The sequence below is a fragment of the Hibiscus syriacus genome, unplaced genomic scaffold (assembly GCF_006381635.1).
Source record: "Hibiscus syriacus cultivar Baekdansim isolate YM2019G1 unplaced genomic scaffold, ASM638163v2 tig00110044_pilon, whole genome shotgun sequence".
In the NCBI taxonomy this organism is placed as follows: domain Eukaryota; kingdom Viridiplantae; phylum Streptophyta; class Magnoliopsida; order Malvales; family Malvaceae; genus Hibiscus; species Hibiscus syriacus.
Genome location: NW_024062574.1, coordinates 1,147,842 through 1,167,571, shown reverse-complemented (window position 1 = coordinate 1,167,571; position 19,730 = coordinate 1,147,842). Strand labels below are relative to the sequence as shown.

General features: G+C 36.9%; 2 protein-coding genes across 2 annotated transcripts; both read right to left on the bottom strand.

The window, feature by feature from the left end:
• Nucleotides 1-2,475: 2,475 nt before the first annotated feature.
• LOC120213634 (uncharacterized WD repeat-containing protein C2A9.03-like) lies at nucleotides 2,476-4,982 on the bottom strand. The gene is made up of 8 exons (XM_039211722.1): nucleotides 4,826-4,982; nucleotides 4,579-4,709; nucleotides 4,460-4,467; nucleotides 4,205-4,358; nucleotides 4,012-4,117; nucleotides 3,741-3,827; nucleotides 3,181-3,565; nucleotides 2,476-2,528 (listed from the first exon to the last, which is right to left on the bottom strand). Exons 1-8 carry the CDS (start codon nucleotides 4,940-4,942, stop codon nucleotides 2,500-2,502), a joined length of 1,017 nt encoding a protein of 338 aa, XP_039067653.1. The 5' UTR covers nucleotides 4,943-4,982; the 3' UTR covers nucleotides 2,476-2,499.
• A 1,343-nt stretch (nucleotides 4,983-6,325) lies between these two features.
• LOC120213784 lies at nucleotides 6,326-7,671 on the bottom strand. The gene is made up of 2 exons (XM_039211845.1): nucleotides 7,322-7,671; nucleotides 6,326-6,888 (listed from the first exon to the last, which is right to left on the bottom strand). The coding sequence occupies exons 1-2, from the start codon at nucleotides 7,402-7,404 to the stop codon at nucleotides 6,369-6,371; spliced, it is 603 nt and encodes a 200-aa protein (XP_039067776.1). The 5' UTR covers nucleotides 7,405-7,671; the 3' UTR covers nucleotides 6,326-6,368.
• Nucleotides 7,672-19,730: the final 12,059 nt, after the last annotated feature.

Below are 19,730 nucleotides of genomic sequence, written 5' to 3'. Positions count from 1 at the left end.
TCATTTCGGTAATGTTTTATTACCAATAGTAGATTTTTTGGGGTATATTATCAGGAATGTCATTACCTCCATTCCCTTAAGTATTGTAACATTACCGGCGTTTTGGATTAAAATACTCTTAATTTTTTATTTTTTTCAAAAATATCATTCTTCTGTCATTGAATAATAAAAATTCTACGAATGTTAAATTACAAATTTATCTTTAAATTATTTTAGATTTACAAAAAAAATTTATAATTAAATTTTTATATGAAGTTCAGTGGTTAATTTTTTTTTATCTTTTCATTAAACTTTTTATATATTTTTAATTTTGTAAAAAAAATTATATAAATATTATGAATTTAATTTTTTAAAGAAAATATATAAATATATTTTATAATTTGTAATATTATACAAATATATAATAAGGATAATTTGGTTAAATATATATTACAACAATCTTTTATTCTTTTAATCAAACATCGGTAATTTTATATTCTTGCTAAATCAATCAAACGTAAAATATAACATTCTCAGTAATCTTATTCCCGAGTAATATTTTATTCTCATTGATAATCTTACATTCCGTAAATCAAACGCATTTTAAATTTTTGCAATGTCAAGTGGAATTATGAATTAGGGGTAGCTGTAATTTTTTTTCTTTAGATGAATGTATTGAAAAATTGTTGAATGCTGTTAATGCTTTACGTTTTATCCAAATGCATTAATTCTTTCCACAATTCTCCTATACCCATTCACATTAAATTTAGGATAAATTATTCATTTAGTATTTAAACTATCAATTTTAATCTATTTTAGTATTTAAACTATTAATTTTGATCTATTTTAGTATTTAAACTTTCATTTTTTTAAAAAACATACCTAATATTTTGTTTTCATTTTATTACTTCACTGTTAAAATCTTAATGCATTTAGTATCTAAACTATTAGTTTGATCTGTTTTAGTATTTAAACTTTTAATATTTTTAGAATTTAATGTTAAATTTTGAACTAAATATTAAAATGAAACAAAAAATGGATTCTTCGAGTCGATTCGAATTTTGCCTGCCCATAATGTCATATGTCACTATTCGGTCGGAAGATTAACTTTATTTTAATTTAATATATTTATTTTCATCAATCAAAAAGTGAGATGGGTCATCCTTATGTTGAAAGAAAACAAAGGAAAACAAATTGGGAGAATATTTTATTTAAAAGTATTTTATTTTTATTTTCATTTAAAAACATATATTTTATGTTAAGATTTATTTAAAAGTATGACTAAATTGAGAGAATATGTAAATAGCATGGACCGAATGTGTTATTATATTAACTATCACGTCACATATCATATTAATTGTTAACAACAACTAACTTGTGATGATCACGTCTTAATTAAATAAAAAAGAAAGTGATCACATTTTAATTAAATGAATACAAAGGTGATTATATCTTATGTTTTTTGAAATTAGTGAAAAAAAATTGACAAAACATAAACGTAAGTGCTTTTCGTAGGTAACCCTATATTTTAAAATATTTAATTATTAGTCCGATTATTTTCGATAAAATTAAGTTTAACTTATCAGTTGCCAAATATTTTCAGGATAAATTACATATTTAGTACTTAAACTATTAATTTAGTTTGTTTTAATACTTAAACTTTCAGTTTTTTAAAATCATATCTAACATTTAGTTTTTATTTCGTTGTAGTATCCCTCCATTCAAAATAAAGGATGATTTGCATGTGCTACCTCTTTATGCATAAATTACATCATTTGTCACTCAATTATCTTCTCACTCTTATTTTAGTTACTAAAGTTTAATTTTTTAATTTAATCACTTAACTTTCAAATTACTCATAATTTATTCAGTTGGCTTTCAATTTTATTTTTAATTTTTAATTATATATTAATAAAAAAATAATAAAAATTTCATGTCACAAAAAATATAATTAAAATAAATTAGAGTGATTAAAATAGGAGTAATTTGAAAGTTGAGTAGTTAAATTGAAAATTTTTAAACTTTAATACCAAAATAGGAGTGCGAAGATAGTTGAGAGATAAATGATGTAATTTACCCATGGCTTTAACCGCGAGGTACTAAAATGAAACAAAAACTACATGTTAGGCATAGTTTTTTAAAAAAAAATAAAAGTTTAAGTACTAAAATTTAGGCACTAAACTTGTAATTTATCCATTTTATGAGAAAAAAATAGACGAAGAAAAAGATAAACATTATAAGTTGGAGTAGAAAGAGTTTTAGGTCTAGAATTATTATGTTTGTTGATAAGCTCTCAGATTATATAAATATGATTGTCGACTATCAAATTTGATTCTGTCGAGAACTGCGTTCAAGATTGAAAAATATAAAGACTGATTCCAACAAAGGATAATTTCAAAGGTGATATGTAAATATTTAGTTCAATTATTAATAAATAAACCCGAAAAATAATTGGAAAAAAAACCCTATTATTGTAAGGCATTTTATTTCATTTAAAGATTTGTAATTATTAAGGCATATTTACAAGTAGGAATCTAAGTATCCGTAAGGAGGCGTTTGGTTCAGGGTATCTCATATTATCGGGGGAATGAAATGTCATTTTCCCGTTTGGTTGGCAAACATTCCCAGCCCCGGTAATAAGTTATTCCCAACAATGATATTTTGGGGGTATATTATCGAGAATGTGATTACCTCATTCCCTTAGGTATTGTTACATTCTAAGCGTTTTGGACTAAAATGTTTAAAAATATCATTCTTCTGTCGTTGAATAAAAAAAATTATACGAATGTTAAATTATAAATTTATCAAACTATTTTAGATTTACAAAAAAAAAATCTATAATTAAAATTTTATATAAAGTTCAGAGGTTAAAATAAAATTTTACCCTTTCATTAAACCTATTTATCTTTTTAATTTTGTAAAAAATTATATAAATTTTATGAATTTAAAATTTTTAAAGAAAATATATAAATTAATTATAGTCATATTATAGTAGAATTTAACTTGTTAAAAAAATATATAATAAGGACAATTTGATAAAATATAATTATAATAATCTTTTATTCCTTTAACTAAATACTGTAATTTTACATTCATGTTAAACAAACCAAACATAACATACAACATTCCCAGTAATCTTATTCCCTTCGATAATTCTATTTTCGTCATTAATCTTACATTCCGTGAACCAAACGCACCTTAAATGTATTTTGTTATACTGCACTAAACTAGCATAAATCCCATCCCATATTCCTATATAAAGGGATTCGTCGTCCGGACTAAGCGATACACCCGAGATTTCGCCGAAGAAGTCGATCTCTTGTCGTGCCGCGTAATTGGATTTTGTATTATACACGTGAACGAAATCTGCCGGTTCGGCAACTACCATGAACTGGCCATCGGATGAAAACCGGATCGATCGTACCGCACCCAGGTTTCCTCTCAGGGTGGCGACTGGCGATGTGAGGTTTCTTATGTCCCATACCCGGCAGGTCTTGTCTTGGTTTCCTGTGACGAATATGCGCCCATTCGGGTGCCATGCTGATGCAAAGGAGTAATCTCGATGACCGACCACCGTGGCTATAGTCTGAGACAGCAGAAAATTGGGAGTCGGTATCGCTAGCTGTAGCACTACATATGATTCTTACACATTCATAACGTTTAAAGCTTCGAACAAGCGAATGAGCGAACCTTTTCGTTTCTTTATCGAAGGCAGAAATGGAACAAAATTGCAGATGAAAAGTGTTGGTTTATTATCATACCTTTCCGTTTTGCGGATCCACAAGCAATCCATCCAAGTGATCTCCAACAACGGTAATACGCTTGCGATCGGAGCTGACCGATGTATGCTGCAATGGAATAAACATGTTTTAATCATTATAAATCAAGCTAAATCTGTGAATAAATACAACAATCTATGTGATTTTCGTCTCCATTAACTTCAAATGACCCCTAGCCATTGGCTCTCTTTAATACCTGCATGAATAAGACCGAACATACGGGGTTAAGAATGGAACGACTAGAACGGCTTACATTAACGGGCCAAGGGAATCGGAAATGATTCAAAAGTTGAAGTCTCTCGGTATCATATTCTCTCGAGCTACAGTCGTTATTGGAGGTCATAAAATGAATGCCACCCCTGCAAAACAGGTTCAAAACTTCAATCCAATTTCAGTCGATTTATAGTGATCAACCGAACCAGACAAATCCACAATTGTCAAGCTACCTCAAGCTGACATATATCTCGATGGCATTCATAATCGCATTATCATCATATGTTGTCCGGGTGCAGAAGGTTACACCTTTTCTGTCCAAGTGCTGCAACAACAGGAATGTAAGAAATCGACATATCTTACAACATGGCTGCAAACATAGCTTACCTTAAAAATAAGCTCTCCGTGTTAAGAAATGGAGCATTGTAGGCTTAACTGATCTAGTGTTGTGGAAGAATTCATAGTAGTTCCCGCTCTTTTCTATCTGCTTGCATTCCTGAAACAATGCCAATTACCCAAAGAGCTTAACAAGATATCCTCTTTAGAGACACAAACTAGTTCATTTAGAGACGATAGGAGCCGAAACAAACCTTGTCGACGGCTTCACCAATTCTTATACTGTTCAAGCCTTGTCAGTCTATACTTTTCCCTAGTCATGCTCAATCGTTCCCACGGAATCCCCTGTATGTCCTTCCCCTTGCGTGCTTGCGCGGAAGAGGTATCGTTCGCCCTGGTCAGCTGCTCAAAGTATATGGTTTGAAGTGATGAACATCATCATCCAATTATACATAGAATTAAAAGTAACAACATTTAAACATACATACATACATACATAAACAAAAGGTAAAACAAACCATGTCATATTCATCAGCATCAATATCTCCACCAGCACTGCCATAGTTGTCTTCATCCATGTCATCGACAAAATCACCAGCCATGTAATAAAAACCCTCTGCTTGCTGGTTGGACATGCTATATATGCATTCAACTGCAAAATATCTAATTGTTACAAAAAAAAAATTTAGGCGTTTGGACCTCACGTTTTCTTTGTCGGCGTTTCAATGATGGTTTCCACGTATGCAAACGCCAACGCTAACCCGCCAAAAGGAGACGCATGTTGTGCATGCTTCTTTGTGCAGATATTATTAGAACTTTTAAATTAGCTTATTTTTTTTTTACAAAAAAGCATCATACGCGTATGTACTTCTGAAAAAAATTAATATGGTGTTCTTTTTTTAATGTGACCTTTAAATTCAAAAAAGTTAGTTTTTTATTAATATTTTTGTCGTTTGATCATTATAGTATTATAGTATTGATGTGATAGTTTACGGTATTAACGTGACAATCCACGACACTGACATAATAATTCATCTGTCATGTTTAAGTTCTCAATTTAGTCAATCTATCACATTATCCACTACGTTATCAATCACATTGTGTAAATATACCTTGTCATACTTGTTTCTTTATATAATTTTTATTAAAATAATTGTGTAAATACTATTTTTACTACGAAATATGGTAAAGAACTTCATGTAAACTGCATGAGCTTAAACTCTTCATTGTTCTTGAATTATCCATGTCCGATACATGAATTCGACCTTCAAGAGCGTCGAAAAAAAGGACCATAATGTGTCGATCCGATACTTACATACGAGTCCGAGTAATATAATTTACATATAAAATTATTTAATAGCTTGAAGCTGCCAATCCTGCAAACTGATCCGAGGAACCAAGATATCCCATTGTTTTACCTGCCTACAAGTAAAGAGAAATGCATGCACAACTTCATTCGACCCGAAAAACATCGATATCGCGTATGCTCAAGTTTAGATATGCGTTGAACACGAGCATGTATGTATGTATGTATATGAATCCCGGATGACATAGTCGCCCTTTGTAGCATAAAATAATGTTCATGTATCAGAGATGAGAAGCAGAAAAAGGGGATGACATATAAGGTTTCCTTCATCACTTATCACAATGGGAGCTTGCAAATCATGTGAAAATATTTCGGTATTCGTCATGTGGATGCAGGTATCGATCAAAGATCGAGAAGGTGAAATCAGAAGGCAATATATATGAGAGGGCATACGTATATTCGTGCGGGAATATGACCGGATACTTCGATAATGAAAACAAGAGGAGAATATTGAACATACCAGTGTTGAACCGTACTCGTAGCCTGAAACTGCAGGCCCGAATCCAAGTAACATAGATGATCACAGAAACTGAAACTACACAGCAGGTTCCTATAATCAATAAGATTCAGAATAGGTTACTTTAGAAAGCTTAAACAATGCAATTGGAACAATCACATTTGGTTCAAATTATAGCAGAAAATGTACCTTGACGAATTGTCATCAATGGCTTCACCATTACCATCATTAGAGAGGTTTATTTAGTATGGCAATCATCCAAAGTACACGGTTTCGCTCTTGCTAAAATATCAGACATCGATCGTTTCTTCCGTCTCCCTTTATGCTTTCTTTGCTTGTGTCTCAGCTTCTTGGGGGAAACCGTTTCGATTCTCAGCTGAGCATCAAAGTGAGGGCCTTGTACAGAACTAGATTCTCGATTCACCGGAACCGTGACATTTGAAGTGTGATCAAAGCTCAAGTTGCTTTCATGGCAGGGGCCTTTTGGTAGAATCCCATCATGGCTACAATTCCACTCATCTTTGATCAATCTCTCCAGTAAAATTACCTTATTTTCAAAGGAAACTTCATCTTTATATCGGTGATCGGAACATGTCCGGCCTACGTTCTCATTCGGCACTCGAGCAGGCGGATTAATACACAGCTCAAAGGGTGGCAACACATTGCTGATACCATATTTCAGACAAACTTGCAAGTATCTCTTTGGAAATGGCCAACAATGAACAACATCTTTCCTCCTAGTATCAGCAACAAACTGTCTGGGAAAACAAAAGATTACTTGTTACAAACGCAGGCATTGTTACAAACACAGGCGAAAAACTGGAAGTCGTGGCGGTTTTTAATCGAACACCGGTTTCGAAAGCCGAACTTTGTAGTAGTTCATTCACTGAATTCCCTAATTGAACTAGTTATCATGCATGGTTGAAAATTATACAACAATGAAGAAAGCAGCAAATCAAAGTACACAAACCTAAAAATAACACCATGGAACATGTTGAAAAATATACTGCTCCTATACATTTGAAAAACAAGCATGTAATAGAAGAATCATAGATGATAGAACAGAGTTCATCAGCAACTAGGAAACTAATAAATTTTCAAAAAATAAGTAAATTAAGTACACCATGAAATAATGTTATAAGATAAGAAAAATAAAATCATAATAAGGCATTGGAAAATGGGAAAATCCACCTTATTGAAAAGGGCTTGGAATCTGCTTTAGCTTCACCATTGACACGGCTATCATCATCATCATCATAATAATAATAATCCATGTCTTTTCTCTGCAACGAAAATGCCGAGAAACAAACAGAAAGTATAAGAACCGGGCTATAACTCAATGAGAATCGAAACGGGAAGGAACCCAGTTTAAATTATAGTCCCCAAAGCAGCCTGGGAGATAAACTCAGCTGAAAAGTACATAAAATTACAACCTTTTTTGCCATTACTTTTGAAGACCTAAGAGGATTAAAACAGCAAGAAAAATGGAAGCAGAGGATGAGGGGGAAAAAGGGAATTCTGGGAAACGGTTTTGAGAGAGAAACCAAACATTCATGAAGATGATGAGGGAATGAAAATGGGAAAGCAGGCCTTAAACAAGAGGAGAAGATGAAGAACAGAAGCAGCATTTTGATATGAATGGAGGGTTTTTTCTTATGGTAAATGGGGAAGAATTTTTCATGGTGGAAAATTCGAAATAGAAAGATTGTAATTTGTTGAAGAAAATTTATGAGATTTGATTAAAAGCTACATTCGAATTCGACTAGACATTGGTAGATATTGATAACGGGGAAGCTTTGAAGATATGGAGATCGAAGAGACATCTTTCGGTGGCATAGGCTTAAAAGAAGAAAAAAAACTTATTTTTTTCGACTAAACATAGTAAAATTCTTTTAAATACACTTTAAAATTGGTTAAAGTTGAAAAATAGTCACTAGTTTATTCTAAAATACTTTTTGGTACTAAATTTCTAAACGTCATAAAATAGATACTAAGCTCTGAATTTTGTTATAAATTGGACACTGTACGGTTATCTGTAAAATTTAGTTGAGTACCTCTCGATTTTTTTTAGCAATAATATGAAAAAATAATATATTTTTAAAATATTTATGAAAAATTACTTATTGCTAGAGATTTCATACTCGAGCATGACGTTTGTAAGGACGTTTAAATAGTTATTATTAATAGTTGAGAGTATTTTGAACAATCATACTATATAATCATCTTATATTTTTTTAATTTAAAGAGAAATGAAAGCCTAGAAAAACAATTCAACTAGAATCCATGCATGCTTCGACGTGAAGAATGGTTGTTACTGCAGTCGGGGGAGTCCGGAAAACAAGCGTTTCATCCGAGTGATTCCATGCAATTTTTGCCAGGCAGTCGGCTGCTGTATTAGCCTCTCTCGGTACAAAATGAAACTTGAGCTCCCAATCACGTTGCAGCAAATTGTGAATGAGTGGTTAAGTGAAGAGGCTCCATGGTAAGATAGGTCTTTAGTAATTACTGCAAGGGCTTCTTTACTATCAAATTCAATCTAAAGCTTTCGAATGTCTTCCTCCCACGCCATGCGAAGGCCTTCATAAACTCCCCATAACTCTGAGTCCGAGATGGAGCAGCGGCCAAGATGCTTTGAAAAATCGAGCATCCATCCACCTTGATGGTTTCGAATAAGTCCCCCACAAGCTGCATTTTTGCAGTTAGCGCGGTAGGCGTCATCAGTGTTGAGTTTGCTGAAGCCCAACGGAGGAGGCTGCTATGGCACGTTCCTGTTGATCGGAGAAGGTATCTGATTCTGCTTCTCTTTCTTCAACAAGTTCGCCCGAGTTGTTTCAGCAAGAAGTCGTTTACCTGTAGATAATATAGGTTCAAAGTAAGCATTTTTTCGGGTCGAAAATCAATATGCTACAACGAGCCCAAAAACTCCATAGCAACGTTCCAAAAAGCACATCTCAGTCCTCTTGAGTCCCCATGCAATTTGAAGTTTCATGTATGTTACGCATAATCCAGTCATCAAAAGCTATCCGATAAAATTCAGCAAGTTTCTCAGGTTTAACGACCAAATTCCAGGTGGATTTCACCGCGATGCAATCCTGGAAAACATGTGAGAGAGATTCTATCATAGCCCCACAAAGAGGGTAACTAGGGTCGGACGTCATATGTCGTCGCATTCACTCCTCGTTTGTAAGCAAGAGACCATTGCAAAACAGCCACAATAGGGTTTTAACTTGGGGGTAGCCCGCGGTGATGGTTTATAGCTATCCATATCGGTGCCCCTGCATGGTGATGAGAGAACGCGCACTGTTCATAGGCGCTCTTAACCGAGAACGTCGGTGTTTACCCCACTTCTAGCCGGGTATATCGGGGCAACCTAAAGATCTCGGAGGTATCGCTGCCATCAAATCAAGGTGAATCGATGGTGAAAGCAAGCGTTGAAAAGTATTCCAGTTCCACTCGCCCTGTGAATTCACCATCGTACAAACCGGGACAAAGCTGTTCTCAGTGTTGTGCTGCTCGAGACGGTATTCTCGCAAAGGGCCAAGGTCACCCAGCCAAGAATCCTTCCAAAAATCTATCGATTTTCCATCCCCTAAAGTCCAAACCAAGCTGTTCTTGACCTCATCCCACACCACGCTTAAGCCACTCCATAGACGAGAGCAGCCATCTTTATGGATTGAGTTGGGGACTAATTCGAACATGCCATATTTCGTGCGTAATAGTTTAACCCACAAGGTTTGTGGACTAGACACAAGCTGAAAGGCCAATTTCATAGTAAAAACATCGTTATGATGCTGCAAATTTTTAAGGCCAAAACCACCTTCCTTTATCGGCGAGCAAACTTCCTTCTAAGAGACCAAATGGATTCATCGGTTATTTTCAATACTTCCCCAGATAAAGTTCCGGAGTAGGCGATCAAGTTCATTTTTTGTGCTGACCGGAAGCCGACAAGTTTGCATCGCGTTAGCCGATATAGCTGAAAGAACCGATTTAACTAAGACCACTCGACCGACCAGGGATAGATGTCATGCTTTCCAACCCGAAAGTCTGTTGCGAACTCGTTGAGTGATGTATTGATAAGTGTGTTTATTAACCCGATTGTGGAGTTGGGGTTGTTAGGGAAAATCAAGTTATTTCCCACACGAACGTAGTTTCAAAATTGACCTAGAATGTCAAGATCAAAACCACCAAAGGTTGCACAGCGGATAAACCTGTCAAACTATTGAATATTGAAACGCAATGGAAAAAACCGAATAAAAACAATAAAGGAGAGAACACACCAACTTTACGAGGTTCAACGAGAATATCATCTACTCCTTGGGCACCACACCGGATGATAACTTCACTATCAACAAAATATTACAACAAATGGAATTCTTTAGAATTCTCAAAGTGAGAGAATGAAGAAAACAAATGGAAGAGAGAACTTGTTTTTTGGGATGATTTCTAATGAAATACTTAGGTCTATTTATAGTTGAGTTTTAAGGACTAAACTTATAAATAACCTAATATTTTAGGGATCAAACTTGAAAAATAAGTTGGCCACCTACCAAAGAATTTCCCAATGTGTACAAGTTAGCCACCAAATATGAAATTCCCATATTCAAAGTTTGGCCACCAACCAAGATGAAATTTCCAACTTGCCAACTTAATTTCAAGCCAAATCTAACAAATCTCCACATTAGCTTGAAATTACCAAGCCTACTCAACTTCTCCAACTCCCCAAATTTGTAATACCTCTAATTGCGCTCACAAGCGCCACACACCCGAAGGTGTTCATACTTTCAGGATGTTAATCAAGTTCAAACAATGATTGAACTTGATTACTGTTACCACCTTGGTCATCATATCTGCAGGATTTTCTGATGTCGCAATTTTCTGAAGTAGAATATTTCCTTCTTCAAAGATCTCCCGCACAAAGTGATACCTCACGTCGATATGCTTAGTCCTTGAATGGTAGACTTGATTTTTCGCTAAGTGAATAGCACTATGACTGTCACAATAGAGACTAATGTGACTTTGAATAACTCTCAAGTCTTCCATCAACCCGTTAAGCCAAATTGCTTCCTTTACAGCCTCTGAAACTGCCATGTATTCAGCCTCTGTAGTAGACAGGGCCACAGTAGATTGCAATGTAGACTTCCAGCTTACTGGGGATTTAGCAAGAGTAAACAAATACCCAGTAGTTGATCAACGTTGATCCAAATCACCAGCATAATCGGAATCAACATATCCAACCACAGACTGACCAAGTGCTTCATCCTGTTCAAAAACTAAACCAATATCCACAGTTTGTTGGAGATACCGTAGAATCCATTTCACAGCTTGCCAATGTCCTTCTCCAGGATCATGCATGTACCTGCTCACAACTCCAACTGCTTGTGAAATGCCAGGACACATACACACCATTGCATATATCAAGCTCCCAACTACATTAGCTTATAGAACTTTTGTCATATACTCTCGTTCTTCGTTAGTTTTAGGAGATAATTGAGAACTAAGTTTCAAATGAGAAGCCAGATGGATACTTACATGTTTGGTATTTTCATTCATGCCAAAACATTGTAATACCTTTCTCAGATACTGCTTCTGTGTTAAACAAAACTTCCCTCTCTGTCTATCTCTGCTTATCTCCATACCAAGAATCTTCTTGGCCTCACCTAGATCTTTCATCTCAAACTCTTGATTCAACTGAGCCTTTAATTTGTCTATCTCCTTTTGACTCTTCGAAGCGATCAATATATCGTCAACGTACAAGAGAAGATAAATGAAAGATCCATCTTTGAGCTTTTGCAAATACACACAATGATCATATTTTCTTCTAGTGTACTTTTGCCTCCTCATAAAACTATCAAATCGCTTGTACCACTTCCTCGGAGATTACTTCAATCCATATAGCGATTTGTTCAGCTTACAAACCCATTTCTCACAACCACCATCTTTGTATCCTTATGGCTGAGTCATATAGATCTCCTCTTCTAAATCACCGTGCAAGAAAGCTGTCTTTACATCAAGTTGAGCTAGCTCCAAATTCAATTGTGCTACCAAGGCCAACAATATTCTAATGGAGGAATGCTTCACAACAGGGGAAAATACTTCATTGTAGTCGATTCCCTCCTTTTGAGCGTAGCCTTTAGCTACCAACCATGCCTTGTAGCGAACATCTTTCTTGCTATGAGATCCATCTTTCTTTGCAAATACCCATTTGCATCCAATTGTTCTTTTACCTTTCGGTAATTGAGTCATTTTCCAAGAGTTGTTCTTTTGGAGAAATTGCATTTCTTCATCCATGACACTTTTCCACTTATCACTTTCCAAGCTTTGTATTGCTTATTGGTAAGTGATAGGGATATCATCAACAACTGGAAGAGCATAGGCCACCATATCAACAAATCGACCAGGTCTACAAATTTCTCTCATTGGCCTTGTAACTGCAAGTGGTTCTGGTGTCTCCAATGGTTCTTGGGTTTGAACCTCTTCATCTTTTGATTCTTCTATTGGAGTTGAAGAATCAGTTGCATCAACTTCTAGGATCATCGTCTGCTAAAACTCCACCTGTTTTGGAGTATGCTCCACCTACTGCGAAGTACTACTTGTCTAGACAACTTCATTTGTTACCTTCTTTATTAGGGCAGATTCATCAAATGTAACATCTCTGATACAAATTATCTTCTTGGTATCTAAACACCAAAGGCGGAACCCCTTCACTCCATGGGTGATTCCCATAAAGAAAGCCTTCTTTGCTCTCGGATCAAGCTTGGATTCCTTCATATGATAATAAGTAGTGGATCCAAATACATGTAAGGAATCATAATCAGTAGCAGGTTTTCTAGACCATACCTCCAATGGTGTTTTTCCTCCTATCGCTGATGACGGCAGACAATTGATGAGATGGCCAGCATATGTCACAGCCTCAACCCAAAATGCCTTACCTAACCCAGCATTAGACAACATACATCGAACTTTCTCCAATAGTGTTCGATTCATACACTCTATCACCCCATTCTGTTGTGTTGTATTTCTAACAGTGAAGTGTCGAATAATATCATATTCATGGCAAACGTCAAAGAATGGATCACTTTTATATTCCCCTCCATTATCCGTCCTAAGACGTTTGATCTTTCTATCAATCTGGTTCTCGATCATATTTTTCCATTTCATGAAAATTCGAAGCACTTCATCTTTAGACTTCATCGGATACACCCAAACTCTTCTGGAAAAGTCATCTACAAAAGTTACAAAATAATGGTTTCCTCCCAAAGACGATGTCTTTGAAGGACCCCATACATCTGAGTGAATATAATCCACAATACCTTTTGTATTATGTATAGTGGTGTCAAACTTCACTCTCTTCTACTTTCCCAGAACACAACGCTCGCAAAAGTTTAATTTGCAAGCCTTTGCACCTTTCAACAATCCTTTCTTTGCCAGAATATGCAAGGATTTCTCTCCAGTATGTCCCAACCGCATATGCCACAACTGGGTTGCGTCCAAATCATCACCTCCGGAAGCTGCTGCAACTGCTCCAATAATTGTACTACCTTGGTAGTAATACAAATTATTTTTCCTGATGCCCTTCATCATCACAAGTGTGCCATATGTGACTTTTAAAACTCCATCTCTCATAGTGACTACTAAGCCTTTGGATTCCAAGGCTCCCAATGAGATGAGATTTTTCTTCAAACTGGGCACGTATCGGACATCCGTCAGAACTCTGATTGATCCAACTTGATTCTTCAATCGAATTGAACCTATCCCAACAGTTTTACAGGCATTGTCATTGCCTATATAAACAACTCCTACATTTAGTTCTACTAAATCGGAGAACCACTCCCGATTAGGGGATATATGATAGGTGCAACCCGAATCTAATATCCATTCATCTGAATAGAATGTTGTTGATGAAGCAACCAATGATATGTCAGAGTCATTTGCATCATGCTCTGCAACACATGCATCTGGAGCAGTTTTTCCTTTCTTCTTCAGCTTCGGACAATCTTTCTTCCAATGGCCTTTCTCATGACAAAAGGCACATTCATATTTTCTTAGTATGGACTTCGACTTTGATCTCCCTCTCTACTTTGACTTTTGACTTTTTGAGCTACCTCTTGCCACAATGGCCTCCGTTGTTTCGTACTTGCTCTCATTCTTGGTTTTCTTCATGAGCTCATAACTATACAAAGCAACAATTACATCTTTAAGGGTAGCATTATCCTTACCATGAAGTAACGTTGTCTCAAGGTGCTCAAATTCATCTGGAAGAGATGACAACAACATCAAGGCCAAATCTTCATCTTTGAAGGTTTCATCCATGCCCAATAAGTCTGCCAATAGCTCATTGAACGCAGTGGTGTGTTCATTCATACTGGTGTCTGGTTGATAATCAAATCTGAACAATCTTTTCTTCATGTGGATACGATTATGAGAGCTTTTCTTTAGGAATTTTTCCTCCAATGCTTTCCACATCTTACTTGCAGAAGTCTCGTTCTTGTAGCCATACTTCTGCTCCCTGGAAAGACAAGATCGAATCATGTTGCACGCCAAACGATTGATTGTTCCCCATTCTTTCTCCTCCATATATTCTGGTTTTTCTTCCTCAATGGCGATGTCTAGACCTTGTTGGAATAAAGCGTCTAACACCTCGCCTTGCCACATGCCAAAATGACTGGATCCATCAAACAACTCCACCGATAAATTTGCATTTGACATCCTCCTCCTCACCGGTCCGGATGAAGAGCTTGATGTCTCAATTGATCCGTATTTTGGCATTTTAATTCCAACGAACAATATTCAATAGCACAAACTGTATCTTTTCAGAAACAAAACCACCAGGATAACCTTAACCGAAGTTCTGATACCAATTATTGGGGAAAATCATGTTATTTCTCACACGAACGTAGTTTCAAAATTGACCTAGAATGTCAAACTATTGAATATTGAAACACAATGAAAAAACCCGAATAAAAACAATAAAGGAGAGAACACACCAAATTTACGAGGTTCAACGAGAATATCGTCTATTCCTCGGGCACTACACCGGATGATAACTTCACTATCAACAAAATATTACAACAAATGGAATTCTTTAGAATTCTCAAAGTGAGAGAATGAAGAAAACAAATGGAAGAGATAACTTGTTTTTGGGATGATTTCTAATGAAATATTTAGGCCTATTTATAGTTGAGTATTAAGGACTAAACTTATAAATAACCTAATATTTTAGGGATCAAACATGAAAAATAAGTTGGACACTTACCAAAGAATTTTTCAATGTGTACAAGTTAGCCACCAAATATAAAATTCTCATGTTAAAAGTTTGGCCACCAACCAAGATGAAATTTCCAATAAGTTGACTACCAACCAAGATGAAATTTTCAACTTGCAAACTTAATTTCAAGTCAAATCTAACAGGGATACTCCCAAATACTTACTGAGATCATCAACCTGCGAAAATTGAAAGCGATAGCTGATATTCGAACTGAGAGTCTCCGAGACATTCTTTGAGAAATAAATGTTTGTCTTCGCAATATTTATTTTATGACCAGAGTAAGTACAAAAATCATTGATAATGCCATGGGTTACATCAAAAAAAGCATTGATAATGCCATGGGTTACATCACTTTGAGTAACATAAGCCTCTGCAAAAAGAAACAAATCGTCCGCAAAGAATAAATGTGACAAAGGTGGACAATTCCGGTTCAATTTAATTGGTTTCCGTGATCCTTCCTCTATTGCAAGATTTATAGATTGGGCGAGGTGCTCCATGCATAATTCAAAGATGTAGGGAGGTAGAGGGGCACCTTGCCGAATACCACGGGTCGGTTCGAAGTTCTCAGAAGGGGATCTGTTCCAAAGCAGCTGAAAAGAAGCCGAAGTTATACAATTCATAATCAAAATGCATAGTTCATTCTGGCAGCCCGCGTCCATTAAAGTATCATCAATAAAATTCCATTCAAGACGATCATAGGCTTTCTCGAGATCAATTTTAATGGCCATCCAGCCCGTTTTACTCTTCTTTTTCTTCATTGAGTGGATGAACTCCTACATAATTATTATATTATCCGTAATCTGGTGACCTGGAACAAAATTAGTCTGCCTTTCTGAAATCCAGGAAGGCAGGAAATGCTTAATCTGATTAACAACAATGGTGATTGTCTTTTAAAGAACCAGACACAAACTGATAGGACAAAATTGAGTACTATTCTCCGGCACAGGAATTTTAGGAATCAGCACAAGTAAAGTTCGATTGATCTCGTCTGGAATATGTCCAGTAAGAAAACAATTTCTAATCATATGGCAGACACCCCATCCAATAAGTTCCCAATTTCGTTGAAAGAAAAAAGCATGAAAACCATCAGGGCCCGGTGTTTTCGAAGGATCCATCGCAAAAACTGCTTGTTGAATCTCGGTATCCGTAACTGTCTAAGAAAGGGCAAGGCGAGAAGCATAAGGGATCTGGGGAAAATGACCTCTGATCGGGTATGATTGGCCAATAAAGTCGGAGCTAGTAAACAACCCCTTGTAAAAATTAACTGCCATTAGGCGTAACGCAGCTTGATCAGAGCCCCATTACACATCATCAAGTTTGAGAGAAAATATAGAGTTCTTCCGTCACTTGACTTTGGCACAAGAGTGAAAATAAACAGTATTACGATCGCCATAAATCAACCAGCTACTCCGAGATTTTTGAAACCACAAGCTATCCCCTTGCTCAAGGACTATCTCCAAATCATCCTTAAGTTTCTGCTCCAACTTTTGGAGCGAAGGGTGGGTCACGATTGGCAAGGGCACAATCAACTTCTCGAAGACGAGGGAGTAATTGCCTTTTGCGTTTACCAAATCTTCCCAAAGACATTAGAATTCCACTCCACCAAAGAGGAGCATAGAGAACTAAGATTAGTTTGAATATCTACGTTATCATCCCAAGAATTCCGAAGCACAGTAGCAAAATTGGAAGCTCCTGCCAAGCAAATAAAAAACAGAAAAATTATGTTTGTTCGATGAGGTGGTGCACTTGTGCGGAACATAATGGGTCGATGATCACAACCGAGGTGATCCAAATGAAGCACATGTGAGTCGGGAAAAGCAGAAATCTAACTCTCATTAAATAAACAACGGTCTAACCGTTGGCGAAGCGCACCTCTCATCCAAGTAAATGATGGACCACGGAAACCAACATCAATCAAACTATTATCAAACATGAAATCCATGAAACCTTTACTTACACCAGATCGTCCGATAGCCCCTCCAATCCTTTCATCATCATTCAGCAAAGCATGAAAATCACCCCAAAGTATCCAAGGGCAATTACTTCCAGGACTGAGAGAAGCCAACTGAGGCCATAAATCCTTTTGACTGGAGACATGTGGGCTACCATAAACTACCATTACAAATACAGGAATGGGCAAAGTATCAGATTCAACTGCAAAGTGGATGAACTGTTTTGATATAGAGATAATAGAATTTTGAATATCAGCCTGCCACAAAAGCCAGATCCCATCGCTAAAGCCTTGAGCTTTAATGCGGAAAGAACTAGGAAAACCCATTTTTTTAATGACTTCATCTGCTTTACGGCCACTCACTCTTGTTTCTAGAAGACTGACAATCGAGGGCTTATAGATCATCATAAAATTCTTGTAGTGTCGTAAATAAGAGGGGCTAGCCACACCTTGACTGTTCCAAAAGAGGAAACTAAACATTAGGGAAATAGATGAAAGGAGGAGAAAACTACTGACCAAAGCCTTCAGCACCTTATTCCTCCTCGCAAGCAGTGATCGTTTTTTCCTGTAAGTCCACAACCGAACAATGATCTCGACTACAACCCTCCGAATTTTACCCATGAAAAGTTACTGCATCTGCTTTGGATATCGCCAACTGAACCCAATCAGCAAGCAGCAGACTGTGTGGGGGTTTGTAATGCAGTTGCTTCTTAACGCAGAGGCTTTTTACTTTTTAGTCCTGTTTCATGACTGCCCTTATTCGCGCCATAGCGCAATTGACCATTTTTACCTCGAGCCGTGCTGACCTTGCTGTTACTCAATAAATGACACAACCACGTGATGGCCATCACGAATATTAGGTGCCGTGATAGAGAACATTGATGGGTTGCTCGCAAAGTTCAAGATATTCGTCAAAGGCGACGGGTGAGTAATCTCGGTATACCGGTTGTTACCTACTACGAGGCCATACCATTAGTTCTGTCGTTTACCTACTGTTGAACCTCTGACAATCTATTAGAGTTAATATGCACCGGCTGTTGTGAACTAGAAGATGACTTGCTTGACTTTTTGCCCTTAATCCTATCCATCCCACCTGAAGTATGCCCAATAATTTCCGTGGATGGGCTCTCTGCCATCTCATGCAATACCTGCTCAGGATTAATAGGTGTCTCATTAATATCCAACCCTTCTCGCTCTAGGATATTAAACTTGTTTATACGAGTAGGGTCTGGTGCAGTAGTACCGGCCTGGGTTTCTTTATTAGATTTTTGTGCTCTTCTTTTCCTAGACGGGGTAACCATTCAGGGGCCAAAAAGGTCATCATTATGGTTCGAGGGTTGATGGCCGTGGGTTTATTTAGCAACGAAATCAGCATTATTCACCTCCTCGACTTGTTGTTTAGAAGTACACGCTTCCTTTGAATGGTCGTAGACTCCACAAAGGAAGCAAATATTTTCTAAGCCTTCATTTTCAATTCTTTGGACAAAGCCGTAAATACCTATGCATGGTAGGAAAGGTTTCTTGAGGTCTATCGCTACCGCCATCCTAGCAAATTTACCTCACCCCCTGACCGAGGTGTTGTAATCTATCTTGATAATCTTGCCAATTTCAGAGGCTATCAAGCGAAACAAGAACTTGCAGTAGTAACGGTACGGTAAGCCTGGAAGTCAGAGCCAAACAATCATTTGAGATGGGTAAGCATTCGCAGTGGAGAACATGCCGATTCCATGGCTGTACAGTGAGATAACTCCAAAATATCACTCATGACCCCTCTGCCAACGCCCTCGTATAGTCACTCTCCTTCTCTAGCCGAACAAGAAAGTAGTTATTATCTAAATCGATGAGTTGAAAAGAACCCTGTGGTTTCCATAGCACTTTGATCTTGTTCCATAGCTGCTCTATATCCGATGGTACAATCTAGAAGGAGAACAATGACAGTTTTGCGCATGTTAAAGTCGGCCGCTTCGTGCACCCTATCATATAACCAGACCATTGGGTAAGCACCACTCATATCTACTTGAATATCGCTCTCAAGAACTTCCACATCAGGCTAACCAAAACAAAATTTAGTCGCTTTCTCCCCCATCTGTACGCCCATAAGGGCCGCCGCAAAGGACACAGGCTGCCCCTCCAATTGGTTTGCAGACTCAGTACCCAGGGTAGTATCTGTTTGATCATCCATATTAATGTCAACCGTAACTAACTCGGGAGTCAACGCAGGTGAAACGTGAATGGCCTCTGGCAGCTCTTCGCTACGCACTTTCTTGACTGCTCTGGTGCCCTCCGACAGTGAGGGGATCCCGATCTCTCTAGGATAGGGAAGGGTAGGACCAGGATTTCAAAAAAGGTATGCGACCGCGATTTCGGCCACAATACAGTGGTTT

Excerpts from the sequence above, each read along its gene's own strand:
- LOC120213634 (XM_039211722.1), bottom strand. The coding sequence starts at position 4,942 with ATGTCCAACCAGCAAGCAGAGGGTTTTTATTACATGGCTGGTGATTTT. Across the intron at positions 3,828-4,011 it reads GATTCCCTTGGCCCGTTAAT|CATACATCGGTCAGCTCCGA; the intron begins GTAAGCCGTTCT and ends ATTCCATTGCAG. Across the intron at positions 2,529-3,180 it reads GCAGTATAACAAAATACATT|CTTACGGATACTTAGATTCC; the intron begins TAAGGTGCGTTT and ends ACCAAACGCCTC.
- LOC120213784 (XM_039211845.1), bottom strand. The coding sequence starts at position 7,404 with ATGGATTATTATTATTATGATGATGATGATGATAGCCGTGTCAATGGT. Across the intron at positions 6,889-7,321 it reads TCCAAGCCCTTTTCAATAAG|ACAGTTTGTTGCTGATACTA; the intron begins GTGGATTTTCCC and ends TTGTTTTCCCAG.